This window comes from Myotis yumanensis, unplaced genomic scaffold, assembly GCF_028538775.1.
Source record: "Myotis yumanensis isolate MYYU_CA2020_CCGP unplaced genomic scaffold, mMyoYum1.0.hap1 SCAF_7, whole genome shotgun sequence".
NCBI lineage: Eukaryota > Metazoa > Chordata > Mammalia > Chiroptera > Vespertilionidae > Myotis > Myotis yumanensis.
The window spans coordinates 50,970,199-50,993,220 of NW_027223758.1; the positions used below are offsets into that span (position 1 = coordinate 50,970,199).

A 23,022-nucleotide genomic window follows, 5' to 3' on the forward strand; every position below is an offset into this window, starting at 1 on the left:
TAATATGCTGATTCTAAAATTTATTCAAAAGGGAAATGAAAAAAAAATAACCAAAGTAATTCTAAAAAAGAAAAACATTGGTGGACTCATAATGTCCAGTTTTAAGACTTATAAAGCTATAGTACTCAAGTAGTATGGTATTTAAAAAAAATTTTTTTTTATTGATTTCAGAAAGGAAGGAAGAGAGACAGAGAGAGAGAAACATCAATAATGAGAGAGAATCACTGATTGGCTGCTTCCTGCATGCCCCACACTGGGGATCAAACTGAAACTTGCGCATGTGCCCAGACCAGGAATTGAACTGTGACCTCCTGGTTCATAGGTGAATGCTTAATCACTGAACCACATCGGATGGGCAAGGTATTATGGTACTGACAAATAATAGGCATTTATAGATAAATGGAACAGAATATAACCCCCAGAAATAGGCCTACAAAAATATCTTCAATTAACATTGATACATATGAAAACACAATTTATTACAAAATGGACAATCTTTTCAACAAGCGATCCTGGGAAGTTGGACATGCATTTGAAAAAGAAAATGATACATGATATATACCTCACACTTGATACAAAAAATAAATTAAAATGAATCATATATGCAAATATAAGACAGAAAAGCATAAAATATCTGGCAATGTGGAAGAAAATATGTGTGATCTTGGGTTTGGCAATGAATTTATATGTAGAAGGCCAACATTAAGAGATATAAAAAGTCAAACAGATAAATTGGGCTTTTCAAATGAAAAATTTTGCTCTTCAAAAAACTATGCTAAAAATTTAGAAATAGAAACTTTTGCTAGGAGAGAAACCTTTGAAAACCACCTATCTGATAAAGGATTGGAATCCAGAATACATAAAGAAATCTCATAATTCAATAATATAAAACAAACAGCCCCATTAATAAATGAGCTGCACCTTTCATCACAAAAGATATGCAAATGGAAAATAAGTATAAGAACAGATACTTCATGTTATTTGCTCTTTGGGAAATTATGTGCTCTTAAGTGTACTTCTTTAGCTACTCCTTTCTGTACGAATTTTTATACTGGCTCTATTTAAATTCATATTTATTCCTGGTTACTTGATATATGATAGCTAACAAAAAGCCAGGTGATATACATGTATCCCTCAATACACAAATAGCTTCACAGGCATTGAATTTTTTTAGCTCAAGTTATAACCAAGAATTTAACTGATTAGTATGGCCCTATATTCTATCTGAACAAACAAACCAGCCTCCTCATTAATATGTGCTATAGCAGTTCTAACATTCCTTTGGTTCCTTTGGAGTTCTCCATGATGTCAACACCACTGTGATAAATTAAGTCGCTTTGATGATGAATCATAACTAAATCTTATCTCACCAGGTGGTTGTAGTGCTCTAGAGAATTTCAATATTCTCAAGGAAGACACTGAATTTGTTTTGTATTCTTGACTATGAAAAACAAAGCTTGCCTATCTTGCATGTTCACAATTTGAAAGAAAGAATCAGCCACATGTCTCAAAGCAAAGCAAATAAGTCATTTTTAGCTGTTGGATTTCCTGCAGAGTGACAGCTACATCTGCTTCTGGCAGAGCCATCAATGCAACTACTTTGTTCAAGCCATCAGAGCCAATAGTTAGTCTCTAGGGTCCACCTCTTTATCTCACAGCAAATTGGTGCAGATAAATACTTTCACTTCCAGTTTTTTCTTCAAAAATGCCTACATTTCCTATTGACCTCCACCAGTTTACTACAGTTTAATATTTGCTGTTAGAAAGAGTATGAACAGTTGTAAAGATTCCCCCTTTAAGTGACCAATTAAAATTGCTTAGAGGATACATTTGCCTGACATTTGAGAACTTTCCATGTGATCCCTTCTTTTCAATTATGGATCCAGTTGTAATTGTGGAATCTACACAGCATTTCAAAAAACTTCCTTGCTCTTAATCTGGGTCTCATCAAATTCTCAGACCTTCTACCACGGTATTTTTCTACCTTTAAGTTTCAGTTTCAGCCCTCTGGTGCTGCCTTCCTGTTTTTAATCAGATGCTGCATATTTCATTCAGCATTAAAATCAAATATTTGCATTTCTTGCATTGCTGGCTTGGTAGTGATAAACTCCCTTAGCCTTTTTTTGTCTGTGAAACTCCTTATTTCCCCTTCAATTTTGAATGACAGCCTTGCTGGACCTAAATAGATACTTTTCGAAAGAGGACATGAGGAAGGCCAAGAGACATGAAAACATGATCAAAGTCACTAATCAGGGAAGTCCCTCTCCTTGAATTGGACTTGCCGGCCTGTTCCCCCAATATTTCCAAATTATCTTGTGTCTTTTCTCTTTCATTTGTGTGCGGCTCATCTTCCAGACCCCAAACCCTGAACCACGCAGAACGTGGAGGGAAACACACTTGACATCTGGCTCCTGACAGGAAATCTGGAAGTGAAGGTAAAAAACAAATTTTCAGCAGCAAGGGGAGGAACAAAGAATTTACCGTAAAGCAGACAAAAAAATGACAGCTTTAAGTTACTGACTAAAAAGAAAAGATCCTCTGCCAGAAGCCAGACCATCCTTGCTGCTTGACACAGTCGCTGCAGGGAAGAAACATCTGCACAGCTTATGATTCAAGGCACCTGACATATATGGCATAATGTTAATATGTTTGCTCCCCTTCTTAGCACTATGTGTTTTAACCAAGGTCACCTCTCCAAGAGAAAGGTTGTTTCCCTGGGTGGGGTTTTTTTTTATCAGTAAAACCCCTTAAGTGCCAGTTGGGTAGTTAATCACTTTAACTACAAACAATCACGTTTAAGCTACATAATCTTTACTCCCTGGAATGGAGTTAACAAACGCCCTAACCTTTGGAAAAGAATAGATAGGATTAAGATCAACTGGTATAAGTACAGATGTAGCAGGAAAAATAAACACAGAACCTGGCTGGAGACCCTGGCTAGAACCTGGCTAGAGAACCTGGCTAGACTGTTGATCAACTGAACGCTGTCTCTGAGTCATTCCTTCTTCGCCGACTCAGTCCACACCTTTGGGAACCCCTGGGCCTGCTGGGGTTGAACCCCAACAATTGGCACCCAATGTGGGGCATGAACCCACGACCCCACGACCCTGAGATTAAGAGTCTCATGCTCCCCGCTTCCTAACTTTGACAACTGAGCATTGCGGACCTCAGCGGCTGAGGAGAGCAGGACGAAGTCACGGTGGCGGGAAGATGGCTCCTTCTCCTACTAAACTCAAAGACCGTTCTGATGAGAAGTCCAAGGATCGCTCTAAAGATAAAGGGGCCACCAAGGAATTGAGTGAGAAGGATCGTGGCAGGGATAAAACTCGAAAGAGGCGCAGCGCTTCCAGTGGTAGCAGCAGCACCAGGTCTCGGTCCAGCTCTACCTCCAGCTCTGGCTCCAGTACTAGCACTGGCTCAAGCAGCAGCTCTAGCTCTTCATCAGCATCAAGCCGCTCAGGAAGTTCCAGCACATCCCGAAGCTCCAGTTCCAGCACCTCCTCCGGCTCTCCCAGTCCTTCTCGGCGCAGACATGACAACAGGAGGCGTTCCCGCTCCAAATCCAAACCACCCAAAAGAGATGAAAAGGAAAGGAAAAGGCGGAGCCCTTCCCCTAAACCCACCAAAGTCCACATTGGTAGGCTCACCAGGAATGTGACCAAGGATCACATCATGGAGATATTCTCCACCTATGGGAAAATTAAAATGATTGACATGCCTGTAGAAAGGATGCACCCCCATCTATCTAAAGGCTATGCGTACGTGGAGTTTGAGAATCCAGATGAAGCTGAGAAGGCGCTAAAGCACATGGATGGAGGACAAATTGATGGCCAGGAAATCACCGCCACTGCTGTGCTGGCCCCCTGGCCTAGGCCACCCCCCAGGCGATTCAGCTCTCCCAGGAGAATGCTACCACCACCTCCCATGTGGCGTCGGTCTCCCCCACGAATGAGGAGAAGGTCACGCTCCCCACAGCGCAGGTCCCCCAAGCGTCGGCGATCCCGCTCCCCCGGCCTCCGCCGCCACAGGAGCCGCTCCAGCTCCAATTCCTCCCGGTAAGCAAGCCACCGAAACTCTGCCCCGAAACGTATATCCCATCCAACTCAGTTCTGTCACTTTTCTAGCTGAAGGACAGTCAGTAGGAAACGAATCCTCACTCAGGGGCAGGCTTCCAAAGGAGCATTGAGACGTTTCCTCTGATGCCCAAGTTTGGCTGCAGAAGTGTTGTTGATTTGGGGTTGTGCCTATGAAGATGCTCTCCAGTTTCATAGCTAGAAAGTTCCCCGCGTTTCCAGTCTCTGAGAGTCAGTTGAGTAGCAGAGCCAACAGGAAGAGCAGGGTTCTAGGTGGCAGTGCCGCCCCAGCCTGGGAGCACATTTCCATTCCATAGATGACCTAGGGCCCATCTAGTAGCCTGAGGATCCTTCAGGAAAGGGCATGCTTTTGTGCAGCTGCTGTTCCTATAAACCTGGCGGTGCTCCCCTGCTTGAATTCTTCTGACTAGAGAAACATCCCATGTTAGTTGCTGTAAATGGTTCTGTTTTCACATGTACTCATGTACATACATCCATGTGGCACATCTCCTTTTTCTCTGAAATTGGTGAGCAAACTGAGAGCTCTGCAAGGGCATCACAGACCTTCTCCCCCTCCCTCCGTGGTGGTCTTTGGGGTTACCTTGGCAATGTGTACATTGCTTTTTCGGCTATTATTGTACAGTCAGTACTGTGAATTTTCTGTTTTGAAATTTTTTTGTAACTTTGTAGCATTTTAGATAATGTGTTTATACTTTGTTGTGTAAAGAATTGTGTTGAATAAATCTAGGATTAGAATGCAAAAAAAAAAACAACACAAAGTCACTAATCGTCTGAGAGATGCAAATCAAAACGACAATTCGGTATCATCTGATACCTGTCAGAATGGCTATCATCAACAAATCAACAAATGACAAGTGCTGGCGAGGATGTGAAGAAAAGGGAACCCTCGTGGGAATGCAGACTGGTGCAGCCACTATGGAAGACAGTATGGAGTTTCCTCAAAAAACTAAAAATGGAACTCCCATTTGACCCAGTGATCCCACTTCTAGGAATATACCCCAAGAAACTAGAAACACCAATCAGAAAGGATACATGCACCCCTATGTTCATAGAAGCACAATTTACCATAGCTAAGATTTGGAAACAGCCTAAGTGCCCATCAGCAGATGAGTGGATTAAAAAACTGTGGTATATCTACACAATGAAATACTACACTACAGTAAAAAGGAAGGAATTCTTACCATTTGCAACAGCGTGGATGGAACTAGAGAGCATTATGCTAAGCAAAATAAGCCAGTCAGAGAAAGATAAACATCATATGATCTCACTCATTTATGGAATATAATGAACAACATAAACTGATGAACAAAAACAGATCCAGAGACAGAGAAGCATCAATCAGACCGTCAAACCTCAGAGGGAAAGTAGGGGAGGGTGGGGATATGAGGGAGATATCAACCAAAGGACTTGTATGCATGCATATAAGCCTAACCAATGGACACAGACACCAGGGGGGTGAGGGTATGAGTGGGGGGTGGGGGAGGCAATGGTGGGATAAGGACACATATGTAATATCTTAATCAATAAAGAAAAAAGGAAAACAAATAAAATATTTGCCAAAGATTTCTTCTTCCTTAGCAGATCATTCAACTTTAATTGTTGTATATGACATTGGTTTCCTTTTGGGGGACAGAACAATACTTTTTGTTTAGAACAGTACTTCTTACTTTCAGTGTTTTTCTTTCTCTTCCTTCCTTCCTTGCTTCTTTTTTTTTAATAGTAGCTATCCTAATAAGTGTGAGGTGCTACCTCATTTTAGTTTTGATTTGTATTTCTCAATGATTAGTGATTGTCTTTTCCCCTATTGAATGGTCTTGGCAACCTTGTCAGATACATTGACCACATATAAGGGTTTTATTGCTGATCTTTCTATTCTATTCCATAGTCTCTATAGGTCTGTATGTATGCCAGTACCACACCTTTTTTATTACTATAGCATTATAATAAGTCTTGAAATCAGGAAGTATGAAAACTCCAACCTTTTTTGTTTGTTTGTTTATTTTTTGTGTTTTGGCTATTTGGAGTCCTTTGAGATTCCATGCGACTCTTAGGATGGTTTCTTCTATTTCTGCCCCCCAAAAAATATCATTGAGATTTTGATAGGAATTCTTGACCAAATTCTGTCTGTCTCTTAGCAACTCTGGTTGGCAGTTAAATTACATTTTTTTTCATATTTTCTAAGTTTTTTCTCATATATTTTATATTTCTTATATGTATGAAGGATTTACTCAACTTTTTCTTCTAACCCTTCTTTTGTTTGCATATATACATAATTTTGAAGTTATATATTATCATTCATTTTTAAAGAGCTTTTTCTTATATCCAAATGAATCCTTTCTCATAGATTTCCTTTATTTTTAATAGGAATAGAAACTTGAATCTCTATTAAAATGTTAGTTTGATGTATTTAAAACTTGTCTTGGGCATTATGAAAGATCCATTTCCTGGATTATTTTCATAGTTCTCTGGCATTATTTCCTTCAATGCTTGGTGAACTTGGATTATTCTTATCAAAAAATGACACAAGACAAACTTCAATAGGGAACTGTAGATGGGAGAAAATACAGAGGTCCACTCATCACTATATATAAAGTTGTGCCATGAGGTTGAATCAATGGAAATATTGTGACTCTGGCAAAATAATTGCCAATTATTTAATACTAGAGGCCTGGTGCACAAAATTTGTGCACTGTGGTGGTGTCCCTCAGCCCAGCCTATACCCTCTCCAATCTGGGACCCCTCAGGGGATGTCTGACTGCTGGTTTAGGCCTGAAACTGGAAGTCAGACATCCCTCTCACAATCTGGGACTGCTGGCTCCCAAGCCCTCGCCTACCTGCCGGCCTGATTGCCCCTAACAACTTCTGCCTGCCAGCCTGATCACCCCCTAACCACTCCCTGCCAGTCTGATTGATGCCCAACTGCCCTCCCCTGCCAGCCCGGTCGCCCCCAACTGCCCTCCCCTGCCTGCCCAGTCATTCTTAACTGCCCTCCCCTGCTGGCCCAGTTGCCTCCAATTGCCCTCCCCTGCCTGCCTGGTCACTCCTAACTGCCCTCCCCTGCTGGCCTGATCGCCCACAACTACCCTCCCCTGCCAGCAATCTTGTGGCTGTGGGCACTGCCATCTTTGAGAGTGTGGCAGTCAATTAGTATATTCCCTCTTTATTGGCTGTGGGCACCGCCATCTTTGAGGTTGAGGTAGTCAATTAGCATATTCCCTCCTTATTGGCCATGGGCACCACCATCTTTGAGGGTGGGGCAATCAATTAGCATATTCTATCCTTATTGGCTGTAGGCACTGCCATCTTTGAGGGCAAGGCAGCCAATTAGCATAGTCCCTCCTTATTGGCTATGGGTGCTGCCATCTTTGTGACAGCATGAGGGTCAATTAGCATATTCCCTCTTAATTAGATAGGATTGTGCATGATAAGTTAGGTTTAACAAAAATGTCATAAGAATAAGATGTACAGTAGATATTAAAGCTATGAGCTATCTATTTGACAAAAACTATATTCCAGACCCTTATCTAGCATTTTTAAAGAATAAAGCACAGAAAAACTAAAATCTTAAATGTATAAAATACTAGAATATAATTTTATACTACTGGATTAGAGATGACCTTCTTAAAGAAAAGAAAAAACTCATAAAATTAAATTCTACATGACAAAAGTCACTAAGAAGATAAATTAAAGACAAGAATCAGACTGAAAAATTGTTAACATATTTTATATATTGAAGATTAATATAAAATGTTAAAATCCTATAAAATTTAAAATATTATATAAATGTATATTATATATGTACATATATTATGAGTAAGAAAAAATACAAATAGGCAAAGCATGTGCACGTTATCTCAGAAGAAATGTAAACAGCTAGTAAAATATTAAAAATAGACCCATCCTTAAAATAAAATAAAAAAGAATAAAAATGTGTAAGATTAATAATATCAAATTATGGCAACAATGTGGAAAAATTGGCACTCGACAGATCTGTTTAAGGTTGTTCTTTACAGCATAATGTTAGCTAATAATTTAAGAAAACAAAATATTTGCCATTGAGCAAAGGCTAAATAAATGATAGTGAATAAGTTAAAATATATCAATAGATTGATTTTTATGTGAAAAAAATCTCTAAGTATAATTGCTAAAATAAACACAATATGTTTAATCCCATTTATGAAATGAAGACACAGAAAAGTTAATGTGTGTGTGTGTGTGTGTGTGTGTGTGTGTGTGTGTATGAAAGCACTAAACAATTTTGGATTTCTGCAAACTTCCCTCTTGTACTTCAGAAATGGAGATAAGAGTGATTTCTATTCTTTGTCTTGCCTCCTTTTACAGTAGGAATTCATTAGAATGTAATTTGTTTAATAAAATAAAATAAAACCCTTTCCACGACTATTTGAATAAATTTTGTCAGAGGATATATATTTGTGGTATTTCAAAATGTTAATGGAAGCACTAGTCTTTTCTTCCATCTGTTAGAGAATTACATTAATCAGTGAAAGACGTTGCTCCACAGAGCATTTTAAATTCATGTGCTCTTTGGAAATGAGGTGAAAAAATAACGAGGTACCAGTTTCTGAATTACACTTCTTATCAGTTTCTGAATTACACATCTTATTTATATGTCTAGATTGTGTCTGTATTAATATTTATTCAAAATTCAGGAACAGTAAATGTTAATCATTCAGACTTCTGTCTCTGATTTTATGATTCTTTCACCTACACTGAATGAATGTTATTACTGCACCTGAAGGAATGGCTTAAATATAAATCATAGTTTTCTACAAAACTGCAAGAGATAATGTCCTTACCAGTAAGATATCTACACTTTTTATGACACAACATTTGACACCTAAAGTCTCCATTTTTATGAGACAATATTTGTTGCTAACTGAAAATGAATCTTTTCTCTCAAAGATCAGTTAGCATTTAGATTTTACTCAGTTAATCTGCAACCATTTACTAAGTGACAACCATGCCAGGCACCCTTCTATCTAAGTATAGAGGCTACAAGTCTGAAGTGGTAAATAGGATTGTGGACACAGCATCTATTGTCCAGTGTGTATTGGGGGGGGGGGGGAGGGTGAGACAATGAAAAATAATAAGCACTAGAAAATCATAATTTTGATGTCATCTATGATGTGTGATGTTAAAGAGAATAAATGAGCCAGGATGTGTAAATCTAAGTAAGTTCATGAAAGGCCTCTGTGAGGGGCAGAAAGTACAGGTTAGAAACTGTGACTCTTTGAGTCATTACCTGGAGAAATTAGGTGAATATTTATTTTCTATGTATGTGATTTATAGAATATATTGACTTATTGTTTTATAGACTAAGGACACTGTGAATTAAAAGAGTCCTGGGTTTGTTTGTTTTTTGAGATGGCAATATGTCTGGCTACAAGTCTCCGTTTCCTAATCACCCATAAAGCTAGGTGTAGCCATGTGACAGAGTTTGGGCCAATGAGATGAAAGAGCAGGCTCATCCATCACAGGAATCGGCAGGCATTCAATTTTGCCTTTCTGTATTCCGGGGTGGTTAATTGACTTGTGTGGGACACAGGGTGCAGGACATTTGGTCACTTTACTCTGGGTATAGCTAAGAGGGTGTTTTGACGTGAGATCAACATTTGTTCCAATAAAGTACAACAGACTGTCTTCCATGAAGGTGAGCCTCATCCAACCAGTGGAAAGTCTGAAGAAAATAAGATTCATCCTCCCCCAAGTAAGAGAAAATTCTTTATCACACTGTCCTCAGACTTCATCAAGGAAATATATATCAGGAATAAAGAATTCCAGTGGGAAGTTCTCTCTCTCTCTCTCTCTCTCTCTCTCTCTCTCTCTTTCATATCAACTCTCTTTGCTAAAGAATTATACCAGGATCACATTATTTTGGCATTTATCAAGCTATGCTTTAGCATTTTTCTATCAGCTTACAAAGAGGAAACTTCTAAGAAACAATTCTAGAACACTCATCGCTTTTCTTCATATTAGGACCGAAGGTGTTGATGATGGTGTTGTTTGCAATTCACTAAGCTTCTTCCTGATAGGAACCCATGGGAGTATTTTCTCTCAGATTCATAGACAGAAATAGCTGTGCTTGTCCTGACCAAACCTTCTCTTAGGAAGTTCCTGAGTTTCACGGTAACTAAATTGTTTACTCCATCATCAGCTTCTAAGAAACAAAGTGTAAATTTCTGAAAGCCAATGAGATACTAAACTTACAAATGATTTCATCCTATATTTTTAAGCCTTAATACTTTTCCAAGTTTGTTAATTACTCACTTTAACCTGGTTGTTAGATTCTGTTATATAGGAAAATATACATTTCCATAAAACCCCTTCGAAACAAAACTATTTCAAAAAGGCAAATGATAAAGAGAAGATAATAACTAGCCTGAAGGAATAATTGCCAGGATCATCCGTTAGTTACTGACCAAAGGAATTAGGGGAGAGGATAGTCCCACATCTCGTAAATGCACATCACTAATCAGTGTGGGAATAGGCACTTCCTCTATCGTCAGCAGAGTCTCATGTCCAGCAGCACCGACATCATGTGAGAACCTGATAGAAACATAAAAATGTAGACCTCACTCTGGGCCCTACAGAATCTCAATGGCAACCGGTTGCACAAATGACTGCCACGCATCTAAGTCACCTAGTCTGGGGCTGGGACAAGGTGTGCCCTGCTGTTTAGCCAGTACTTCCCATAATATCCTAGAAACTGCAACTAAGGAAAAAAGCATTTGCCCTGCTGCAAATCCTTTAATGCGCACAGACATAGGACAGAGGGTAGATGGAGTGGTGCAGTATACCAAACGTGCAAAATAGTGCAAAGGGAAAATAGAACAAACTTTTAATCATTAATAATCCACTGCGTACAATGGATAAGTGCTATTTCATGGGTTTTACTGTATTTATTTCATTGAATCTTTCTATAGTAATGTGCCAGATTCCATAAATATCCTCTAGTTTTTTGAAAGTAAAAGAAAAACGGAATGATGAAGTGCCCTGTCTTGAGATTTCACAATTTGTGGAAACCTTGATTCTGAAGCACTGAGCCCCTTTCCAGCCTCTTCCTAACTGACAGGGACAATCGGATTTATTTATTTGTTTGTTTGTTTGTTTATCTTCTTTATTGATTAAGGTATTACATATGTGTCCTTATCCCCCCATTGCCCCCCATGCCCCCCACTCATGCCCTCACCCCCCTGTTGTCTATGTCCATTGGTTAGGCTTATATGCATGCATACAAGTCCTTTGGTTGATCTCTCCCCCTTAATCCCACCCTCCCCTACCTTCCCTCTGAGGTTTCATGGTCTGATCGATGCTTCTCTGTCTCTGGAACTGTTTTTGTTCATCAGTTTACGTTGTTCATTATATTCTACAAATGAGTGAGATCATGTGATATTTATCTTTCTCTGACTGGCTTATTTTGCTTAGCATAATGCTCTCTAGTTCCATCCATGCTGTTGCAAATGGTAAGAATTCCTTCTTTGTTACTGTAGCATAGTATTCCATTGTGTAGATGTAACACAGTTTTTTGTTTGTTTGTTCTTAAATATATTTTATTGATTTTTTACAGATAGGAAGGGAGAAGGATAAAGAGGTAGAAACATCAATGAAAGAGAAACATCCATCAGCTGCCTCCTGCACACCTCCTACTGGGGATGTGCCTACAACCAAGGTACATGCCCTTGACGGGAATCGAACCTGGGACCTTTCAGTCCACAGGCCAACGCTCTATCCACTGAGCCAAACCGGTTAGGCTGTACTACAGTTTTTTAATCCACTCATCTGCTGATGAGCACTTAGGCTGTTTCCAGATCTTAGCTATGGTAAATTGTGCTGCAATAATTGGATTTTAATCATTCATAGATGCCATACTCAGCGTATTCTGAAACAGAATCTTATTAATAAGCACAATGCTAGTTTTAAAAAGTGTGCATACTTCAGGAATTGAAAGTGTGTCTTTTACATATTTTGAGGTCAGAAAACAAAATTTCTAGATCCACTTATCTTACACAGTTGCTCTGCATTTGAGGCTCTGTCGTTACTTCTTCTTTCCTTTTTTTTTTTTTTTACTTCTGCTTACTATCTATCTTGAGCTGTTGGAATAGATATAGTTACCTAAGACTCATTTTTCTCTAACAATCCAAATCTCCACAGAGTGCTCTCCTAATGAGGGCTTTATACTTTGACTATTCAGGTTACTTTTGGTCCTGCCGTTAGTTTATATCAAAACTGAATTTCATTTTTTGGGAGGGATGGGTTACTAAATTTATTCAAGTCTAATATAATACATCCAAAAATATATTGAGGGCATTTTGAGAAATGTCCCTAAAACTAGCCTTGTAAAAGGCCCATACATTTCACTGCATGTCAGTATAAACCAAAGCTAAGAGTACACCATGCTTCTTATTTTCATTTTACATATTATGTGGTTTCAAAGCATTTTATTGCATACATGTAGCATAACTTTTTTCCTTTTGTTTTTTTACCATTTACAGTGACCTGTCATTATGATAAATACTCTTGATGTTAAAATTTTGTTCACATTCTTCTTTATGTCCTTGGGTTTGCTTTCTTAAAACAGAATCGCTATGTAAATAGTATCTACATTTCCAAGCCTTTTAATAGCTAGCAAAATCACTCTTCAGAAATATTGCATGAAATGTCACTTCTACAGACAGCGTATCCAAATGACAACTATTACTGAGTGGTGTGTGTGTGTTTTTACATTTTTACATTTTGGACTAATTTAAAAATGTATGTCACTTGCACTTGCATTTCTTTGGTTTTTAATGAGGGCACATTGATGTAAACGTATTTTAGACCTATTTATATGCTTTCCTTTTTAAAAAAATATGGAATGCTTCACAAATTTGCATGTCATCCTTGCTTAGGGGCCATGCTAATCTTCTCTGTATTGTTCCAATTTAAGATGTGCCCCTGAAGCGAGTACTATGTCCTTTTGTTAATTGTTGGAGATATTACAGCATATCATTTTAAATATTTTCCTTTTAAAAATTGTAACTCAGATCTAATCCTTCATTTCTAATGTCTGTGGATAGACCTCCATTATGTCTCCTCTCTTCCTGGCATCCAAGTTGCTAGACGTGATTAGCTTCATGATATGTAATACACAAATAAATTGTAAATGACTATGCAACTGAGATCATGAGTCCAAATATGCCATTGTACTTTTTAGCAAGGGACATATAAATGTTCATCATTACATCCAGTTTGCCAAGCAAATAGACCAAAATAGTTAAATATAATTAAACATTTATGAGTTAGATAACGGCATAGCAGTTCCTTCTAGATGGGACTGGGAGGTAAACATGGCCAATCTAAGTTTACCTCTGCCAATGTTTATTTACTTATTGGTTGATTCTCTGGCAGTCAGTAAGTAATTGGAATAAAATCAGGAAAAAGAAAGAGAGAGAGATTCCACAACCCCGGTCTCTTGCATGGAATTAGGGGAGTGTGCAGGCTGGCGGATAGCTGAATACAGTGACTGCATTCTCTCCAACACAGAGCCATGCTTTTAAATGGTAGATTCTGGCAAAAAGTGTGTCCGAGCCCACTCTAACTATGTCATGATGACTTTGGAGTAAAAAATTGGATGGATAGGAAAACAGGCAGTCTGTGGACCTTAATCTGAAAAAAAAAAAAAAATGAAATCCCCTCCTCTGTGAAAATGAAGTCCTCTCCTCTGTGAGATCTGTCTTCTCAGGTCACTTTCAATTGCCAAATAGAAAAACTGATGCATTAACTCAGAAAAACACTAAACCAAAAAAACCCCTGAAACTTCTACTTGGAATAATATGTAATAAATGATATTTGGTCAAGCAGGTCTGGGTGTTGCAAAGATGTTTTTTTAGATGACATTAATATTTAAATCAGGAGAGTTGAGTTAAGCAAATTACCCTCCATAATGTTTGTGATATCATCCATTTGGTTGAAAATCTTAAGAAAAAGAGAACTCCCACCCCTGAGGAAGAGGGATACATCAGAAGAACATTTTCAGACTCTACCTGCAGTATCAAATCTTCTCTGTTGTTTTTTCTTTTGGCCAGTTTTCTCTCCCCTTCTCTCCCTCTTTCTGTCTTCCTTCCTTTCTCTCCCCAACACACACACACACACACACACACACACACGCACACACACACATATATACCCTGTTGGATTTGTTTCTCTGGTGAACCCTCACTGCTATTACTATATAAATATTATTTCTAACCTAATTGATCTATTGACTGAATGTAATTCCAGTAAAAATATTGCCAAGGTGCGTGTGTGTGTGTGTGTGTGTGCATAATTGAAAAACATATATTAAAATTTATGAGAAGGTTCAAAGGACTTAGAATAAGAGAACAAGGTGAAGGAATTTTTCTTAATCTTTATCAAGAATTAATGTGTCATTTTTATGAATTAGGATAATGTAATATTAGGACAAGGATAAGCAAATGGATGGAAAAATAAAGAGCCCCAAAAGGGACAAATCCCAAATTGAGATTTGATTAATGACAAACCCGGATTTGCAAGTGAGCAGGGAAATATGGTGTGTACAATGAATGATATTGGGTCAATTCAGAATCCACATGGAAAACTAAAACTGGACTTAAACTTATCTCAAAATAATGCTTATATATTGGCCTCTGAGGAAATCAGAAATAACATCTTTTAGGAAAGCCATTGTCATTGTTAACCAAGAACATGTATAATGTACCTGACAAATAGAATAATATTTGTCTTTTGATTTTGAAGTCTGTCCCTTCTTCTTGAAGAGGAGTTATTCAAGGAAAATTGAAGAGCAAGAAGATGGAGACATGGCAGAGCCAGCAGGACAGTGACTTCCCTCTTTCCATGGCAGGGTGTCCAGGTCCACCAGGCCAATGCCAGGTAAAGGGAGACAACTTTTGAGAAATTATGAAATATACTGAACTAATATAAGTCCTGGAATTGAAGAAAAATCTAAGCTGGTGGTTGGACATCCTTAGTGCTGCCACAGAAGCGGGAGAGGCTCCTGCCACCACTGCTTTGCTCACCAGCCATGAGCTTCTGGTTGAGCAGTGCTCCCCCTGTGGGAGCACACTGACCACGTGGGGCAGCTCCTGCGTTGAGCGTCTGCTCCTTGGTGCTCAGTGTGCATCATAGTGACCAGTCCTTTCACTGTCAGGCCTATACCAGCTCTCCAACATCCCCAGAGGGGTTTCGGGTTGTGAGAGGGCACAGGCCAGGCCTAGGAACCCCACCAGAGCATGATCAGGGCCAGAGAGGGATGTGGGAGATTGGCCAGCCAGGGAGGGACCCCGGGAGGGCTCCAGGGCCTGTCTGGCCCATCTGGCTCAGTCCCATTGGCTGGACCCCAGCAGCAAGCTAACCTACTGGTAAGAGTGTCTGCCCCCTGGTGGTCAGTGCATGTCACAGCAAGCAGTTGAGTGGCCTTAGCATATCATTAGCATATTATGTTTTGATGGGTTGAACCGCTGACTGGACGACCAGATACTTAGCATATTAGTCTTTTATTATATAGGATGGATCAGCACAAATATCAATTCTCCTAAAAGAGCATACTGAAGTAGTCACTAAAGAACTCAACACCAGAAAAACAAACCACCTAATTAAAATGTGGGAAGAGGAACTGAATAGACACTTCTCCAAAAAGGACATACATACAGCCAACATCACTAATCATCAGAGAGATGCAAATCAAAACCACAAGGAGATGATACCTGAGATCTGCCGGAGTGGTTATCATCAATAAATCAACAAACAATAAGTGTTGGTGATGATGTGGAGAAAAAGGAACACTCATGCACAGTTGGTGGGAATATAGATTGGTAGAACCACTTTGGAAAACAATATGAAGGGTCCTCAAAAAAATAAAAAAAATGGAACTGAAATAAGTCAGACAGAGAAAGAAAAATACATATTATTTCACTTATATGTGAAATCTCTAAAACAAAGAAAATAGAAACAGATTACTGATACTGAGAACAGACTGATAGATACCAGAGGGGAAGGAGGTTGGGAGTCTGGTTGAAAAAGATGAAGGGATTAAGAAGTACAAATTGGTAGTTACAGTATAATCACAGGGTTATAAATCACAGCTTATAGAATATAGTCAATATTATTGTAATGACTAAGTACAATGCCAGGTGGGTACTGGAAATATCAGGGGGACCACTTTGAAGTATATGATTGTCTTACCACTATGCTGTACACCTGAAACTGATACAGAATAATATTGAATGTAAACTGTATTTTAAAAATTAAAAAAATAATTAAAAATTAAAAAATAAAAGCACATACTGAGTATGGCATGAGTATTAAGAGATTTAAAGTTATAAAATTAAAATGTTTATAAATCTGGCCTATTAGGTGGGATTCATGCTTTAACAGATCTATCTGCTTTTTATGTTTTTACTGTTGCCAAGTTTGACCTGGTTTCTGACAATGGAACTGTAGCCTAACATCTGACTCATTCAAGAAGTCCATCCCTTTTGCACAATCCCCTAGGAGCATCATTTGTCCAAGGTGAGACACCAGATTGTTGAGCTGAGATCATGGATGGAAGCATGTTTAGACTCCACTCATTCTGGTCTGTTCAATAGGGAATCTCCACTCAGAATATTTAGCAAAAGTTAACTGAGCATTGGCCAAAAGAGCAGGTACAGGTGAATTAAGCATGAAAGAGAATTATATAGATACATTTATGGGGTTGCAAAACTTGTTGTTATATATATTTTTAATTTCATATTTAATTGTAAGAAATTCATTGGTAAATATATGTACTAGTAATTGTTATTAGGAACATTGTTTGAGTGTTTGTTACATGTTTATCTTTACTAGTACTAACAGTTAGACTTCAGTGACTGTTCTTTAAGTACCAGGAAAACTGCCACTGAACATTGCTTCATCTCTCACACTTGAATATTATGCAGACCCCTGTTAATTAAAGAGGAAAGTGCATACCTCAAATATCCCAGAGGGCTTCATTCATGCCTTCTCTAGTTTTAGAGGCTGACCTAAAAAAAACAGGAAATTACCATTAAAAATACTTTTCAACTTATAAAATATCTTACTTTTTCAAAAACCAAAATTTCAAACATTCTCAAAGACTTCATGAACCATTTATCTATCTCCATGAACCAAAGCTTAAGAAAACTGGTTTGCCTCATTCTCTGTTTAGAAGTTTTCAGCAAATGAATGGTGTTAGGTATCCACTCTCATCTGAGGAAGCTGGAACTATAATGAAATGACAGACATGGATTTTAGATAATTCAGACCTACTTTCCATCTATTGCTCAGGTGAGTGTTTTGGCCTATAACCATTTCATTATAAATTAAAGGGTATATTTTTGGCAGCTAATGAAAGGCTCAATTTTAATTCATCTAATAGTCTCCTTAATGGTATCTAATTAGAAAATCTGTTAAGGGTTCATGATGTTATATTCTTCATTTGTTTTTTCTCATTAAATTAGCATTAAGGTACTCTTATTAAAAGTTCATTACTAACGGTTCTATATATATGTAATTTCTACATATGTGTGTAACTTTTATGATGCTAGAATATGCTTCCTAAGTAGGCTGAATGAACTTGTTCTTTTTCTTTTAGTTAATAATTAAATTAATCTTATTAAGGATTTAGAATCTCCCTTTCCTTTCTTTCTCAGAAAATCTCTAAATTGGAGTACCTCCATAGAAGTTCTATCATTAACTAGATATTTCAGGTGACAATGACTCAATGATCAAAATGATGATGTAATGAGGATACAAATATATGATGTCTTTTTTTTCTTTAAGAATTCAGTTATGCATTAGTATTACAGTAATGAGGTTTTGAAATATCTTCTTGAAGAAAAAGAAACCAATTTTATCTCCAGCTTATAAAATTTACAAGGCCCAAAGACTCATTATCAATTATACTTAATGGATTTTTCAAAACATCAATGAAAAACTCTCTCTAATGTAATATATGTGTTTCAGTTCCTGTAGTGATTTTCTTTAGTCACACAAATGACAAAATATAAGGATTCAAGTGAGGTTCTAACTTTTTTTCCACATGAAACTACCATATTAATATTTTCACTTGTAAAGATATACCTAACTTCAATGTATATCTAGTTTCTCCATGGAACATAGATTATAAATTCAGTAAAAATCCATCATACATATGTATTTAACTCTCCCAATTAATGTCACAAGATTTCAGAATTAATGCATTCTATTAAGCATCCCCTAGTGTAAATAAATTAAGTTCATTAGGAAACAATGAACTCATTCTGGTCACTGATTTATCATTTTCTTTGAATTAATATTGGTATAAAAATATCACATAAGCCTATATTGCCAATTTCTACATAAATCTATAAAAATAAAACACATTTGTGCTTTCCAACCCAACTCTAGTCCTGTATTCATATTGTTATTTATAATGTAATAACAATACTTACTACCGTGTCTGCCATGGTTCTAAGTACTTTATATGATTTAATGCTTACCAGAGCTATATTTGGAAAGAATTAATACTATCTCCCACGTATTGATTAGGAAAATGAATCACAAAAATCTTTCATTCAAATTGCCCACACAGCTAATAAATACAGAGCTGGGATCTGAACCCAGGTCACCTGTATCCTTCATCCCTATTGACACCCAAACAAACAAATGTTCCCACTTTCTTTGTCATCATCACTGATCAACACATGGTTCAATCCATCCTGATAACACCCACTAGAGTGCCTTCAAATTTATGACCTGAATATCCTGTTAAATAAATGTGTGAAGGCAAAGTTATTTCAAACAATATTATTTAAAATTGTTAAAACTAACTTGTTAGTCAAGCATTACCTGTAAAGTATTTTATTAACCTTTATAGCAGTTTGTGCATCAGGAAGTGACAAGCATCAGTAACCCCATTTTGCATACTGTCAAACTAAAGAACAGGGAACTTGAGCTATTGTCTACATTTTCAGAGACCATGCGTTGAAAGGATTAGGACACAAATCTTCTAAAAGACATTTTCATGATTAGCTTGAAAGCCCTGGCTGCCTCCTATGCTTACCAAACATATTTCTATTGCCTTACGACTTTAGCATCTAGCATAGACTTTATTGATCTGTCTTTTCTCATTTTATCCTGCAATCATTTTCTTTTTCACTACATTTTTTTTAGTTCTTTGGCTTCATTTCCTTCTTAGTTTCAGAGCTTTATAAAATTCCTGCTTTAGCAAAATCCTTCTTTCAACCTCTCCTAACTTCCCAACAAGACTTTCCTTTTCCTATTATACTCTTGTTTCTTTGAAGGACGCCACCATTGAAGACCTCCTTCCACTGATTTTGTTTTTGTTTATACATTTTATTTCTCAAAAATTTTAAAGATGTACAAACTGTATTTTCATTTTTGTTGTCACTATATTATGTAATTATCCTACTTTATCTCAATGGGAAAAATGCCAGCAATACTGAACTTCCTGAGTAAGTAGTACTTGAAGTTTCACTTTTCACATTCCTCACTCCATTTTTCCCCTCACACACACTTTAGGTAGAAGTGGAGCAAACCTTCATCAATTTTCCCAAAATTTCATCCCAAAACCCAAGAAATGTTTTCACTGAATGGTGTGAAAACACACATCAGATTATAAATATTTGTGTCTGATGTCTCAATGTAACTAATAGTACCTTTACTAGTATTTTATATAGAAAATTACTTTCATAAATTTTTTTCAAGTTCATCTGTATACTCTGAACTGTTTTTAATCTATAGATAAAATTATTTGTGAGGATTTCTATGTCCAGCATTAATACAGACAAGATACCCTGAAGACCTTTCTAATAACAAACAACTACTAGTAAATTGCTAAAGTCTCTCTCTCTCTCTCTCTCTCTCTCTCTCTCTCTCTGTGTGTGTGTGTGTGTGTATGTGTGTGTATGATGAGCACATGCATGTATATATCTGGCTGGGGAAAAAGTAAGATGATTCTAAGAATACACTGCCCTGAGAAAAGACTCTAAGCCAGGGGTGGGCAAACTTTTTGACTCGAGGGCCACAATGGGTTCTTAAACTGGACCGAAGGGCCAGAACAAAAGCATGGATGGAGTGTTTGTGTGAACTAATATAAATTCAAAGTAAACATCATTACATAAAAGGGTACGATCTTTTTTTTTTTAGTTTTATTCATTTCAAACGGGCCGGATCCGGCCCACGGGCCGTAGTTTGCCCACGGCTGCTCTAAGCACAACTCCACAGACCTGCAAGCAAGAGCATAGAAGATTATGTCTGTTGTAAACACCTGTGCTAATCTGTGGTCTTTTTTTTTTTTTCAGTGAGGGGAAGAGCAAAGCCTAGGTGGGGAATTGCAACAGAGACCTGGGCATGACGTTATGAAGACTGTAAAAAGAGGATCCAAAACAACAACAAGCAAGCAAACAGATAAGCCTCAAATGTCTCCAAGACAGACAGTACAACTATCTCAAATGTGACGCTAGGTGTGTGGGGACCTCTCGTGAAACTCAACATTGTTTTCAAGTACGTTTCTCATGTGAGTTAACATATTCCACATATATAAAAGCAAACAAGCAAACAAACCAACCTTCAGTGTCATTGGGTAAGTCTGGGGAAATGGGCATGGTCCTGGTTAGGTAGTGACTTGGCAGGTGATGGTAAAGACCACTTAAATCTGGGAAGGTGTGTAAGTGGGAATGTAATATGATTGATTTCCGTTTGGGAGAATTGTTCTGGCCACTGCACGGAGAATAGGTAAGAATGGGACACATGTGATAGATTTGAAACCATCAATGAGGTTCTTTGTAACATGATTTAAAATAGTTCAATAACAGAGGATGGGTGACAGTTCTAATTAGAGTGGTAAAAGCAAAAAGGGAGAGACACATAAGCAAAAATATTTAGAGGCATAAGTCATAGTAGTTGCTCACAAATGAAATTCACAGATACTGAAGTAGAAAAAAAACAGCTTTTGTCCAACATTTCCAGGGAGACCAGGTAGACGAAGATTAAAATCATCAAAATCACCCAAAAGTTTCTGAAATATATCTGTATATTCACTCCTTGCTAATCCCAACAATGAGACATAACTGAAAAATGATACCAACCCTGAAATTCAGAAGAATATGATCTTCATAAATCATGGGAAATTTCCAGTGACAGTAAAAATGCTGAACTGAAAGCACAGAACTTAGAATGTCTGCCAGTGAGGGGTGACTGATCAAACAACCGTGCAGCCGCATCCATGACCGATGCTGCACGAGCTCATTCAAGGTCGGGCTCTGCCAAGACCTTCACCCACAAAAGCAGCGAGTGCAGGGCAGACACACATGAGCTTGCAGTCACCGCTGTCACCAGTTGTCAGCAGTGGAGTGGGGCTGGAAGGAAGCATCTAGTATAAGGCAGTATTTGAACTCTCTCCATTTGTTTCTTAGGAAAAAAGATACACTGATAAAATAGAAAGGGCCCTCAGCATGTAGTAGAAAAGAATGTGACTGTAGAGTCATGACCGGGGCTTACGTAAAAGGTCTTTGACTAGTTACCCAGCCTCTTTGAACCTCAGTTTACTCCTCTGCCAGCTAAGTTAGTTGTTGTGAGGAAAAGACATTATAATTACAAAGGTCATCAATAGTTGTGTGCATTGGGAAAAGCAAGCTAGAGATGGAATAGCATTAGATTCTCTATTCATCTCACCATATCTTGTTGATCATTGCTCTGCTGAAACTCTCCCAGTCTCTGCATGCCATGAAGACACAGCTTTTAGAATCAATTCACCAATTCTTAGGAGGTTTCCATGCTCCATCTATGATATGGGTGCAAACTTCTCTTCAGGAGGCATGCTGGGTCTTCACAAATGCTTTACATTAATGCATGGACACTGGTGGTGAGGAGAAGGCAGAAAAGTTACCTTAAGAAGTTTTAAATAACTAGATGCTCCCTTGAAGCTTCTGTAATAATATATACCATATATGAGCATTTAACATATGCGTAGTACATTTTAAGTATTTTATATAACTTATATTTTATCTTTTTAGATCATAGCAGTAACCTTATGAGACAGTTGTTATACCATTCTCATTTTACAGATGCAACATGGAGAAGCAAGCAATGGATCTGAGGTTACAGAATCAGGATGGAGTCTGGTTGCTATTTCCAACATTTGTTCTCATCACACACCTTGTGTTAAATGAATACAAAGTCCATAGGAGATGAGCAGAGGCCAAGTTCATGCTTCACAGAATACTTGTAGCACATGGATGTAACATATGGCAAATCCGTAAAATTACATTTTTCATGGATAATTTCCCTATTGCCACCCATTTCTCTTGCTTTGAGCTCCTAAATCATTCTATGCCCATTACCTTAGGAGAGGACTGTATTAAGGACAAAGGGGGGAAACATGTCTTTTGGATCATGTGCTGTGTCCGTGTGTGGGGGGGAGGGGGTCTCAGATAGTATCAGACACCACATCCTGTGTTTTCTTGCCAAGGATTTCTGCAGAGCCTAGCATGGCAGAGATACTGCAGCTATAAAAAAAATGAAGAAATTTCTATTAACTGATATAGAACAATTTCTAAAATATGTTGTGGAAAGAAACAAAATGCAAAATAGTACCTACATTATATTACCTTTTGTGTAAGAAAAAAGAGGGAGTAAGAAAATACAAACGTGCCTTGAGAGAGGGGGTTCAGATTTTGCTAAACTCATTTTTTGAATATATCAGGGAATTGATATCTTAGGAGTCTGTTATAAAGAAAAATGAGCCTATTCACCTCTCAGTCAGTAGTTTGAATTCAGCTCAGCTGACTATGAGCTCTAAGTATGAAATATGTGTTGTTTAGGTTGGCTCCAGAATAAAAATGGAATGGCTGCCCTGTTCAGAGCTGAGAGTCATTCATATTCCCCAAAT

The 23,022-nt window shown here is 37.9% G+C and overlaps 1 protein-coding gene and 1 non-coding gene across 2 annotated transcripts; one reads left to right on the forward strand and one right to left on the reverse strand.

The window, feature by feature from the left end:
• The first annotated feature begins 3,210 nt into the window (after positions 1-3,210).
• Positions 3,211-4,059, forward strand: LOC139014591 (RNA-binding protein with serine-rich domain 1-like). Its single transcript, XM_070421553.1, has one exon. It carries the CDS (start codon positions 3,211-3,213, stop codon positions 4,057-4,059), a length of 849 nt encoding a protein of 282 aa, XP_070277654.1.
• Positions 4,060-12,958: 8,899 nt separating this feature from the next.
• On the reverse strand, positions 12,959-13,062 carry LOC139014706 (U6 spliceosomal RNA). The gene has a single exon (XR_011472272.1). It is a non-coding gene; the product is annotated as a U6 spliceosomal RNA (small nuclear RNA).
• Positions 13,063-23,022: the final 9,960 nt, after the last annotated feature.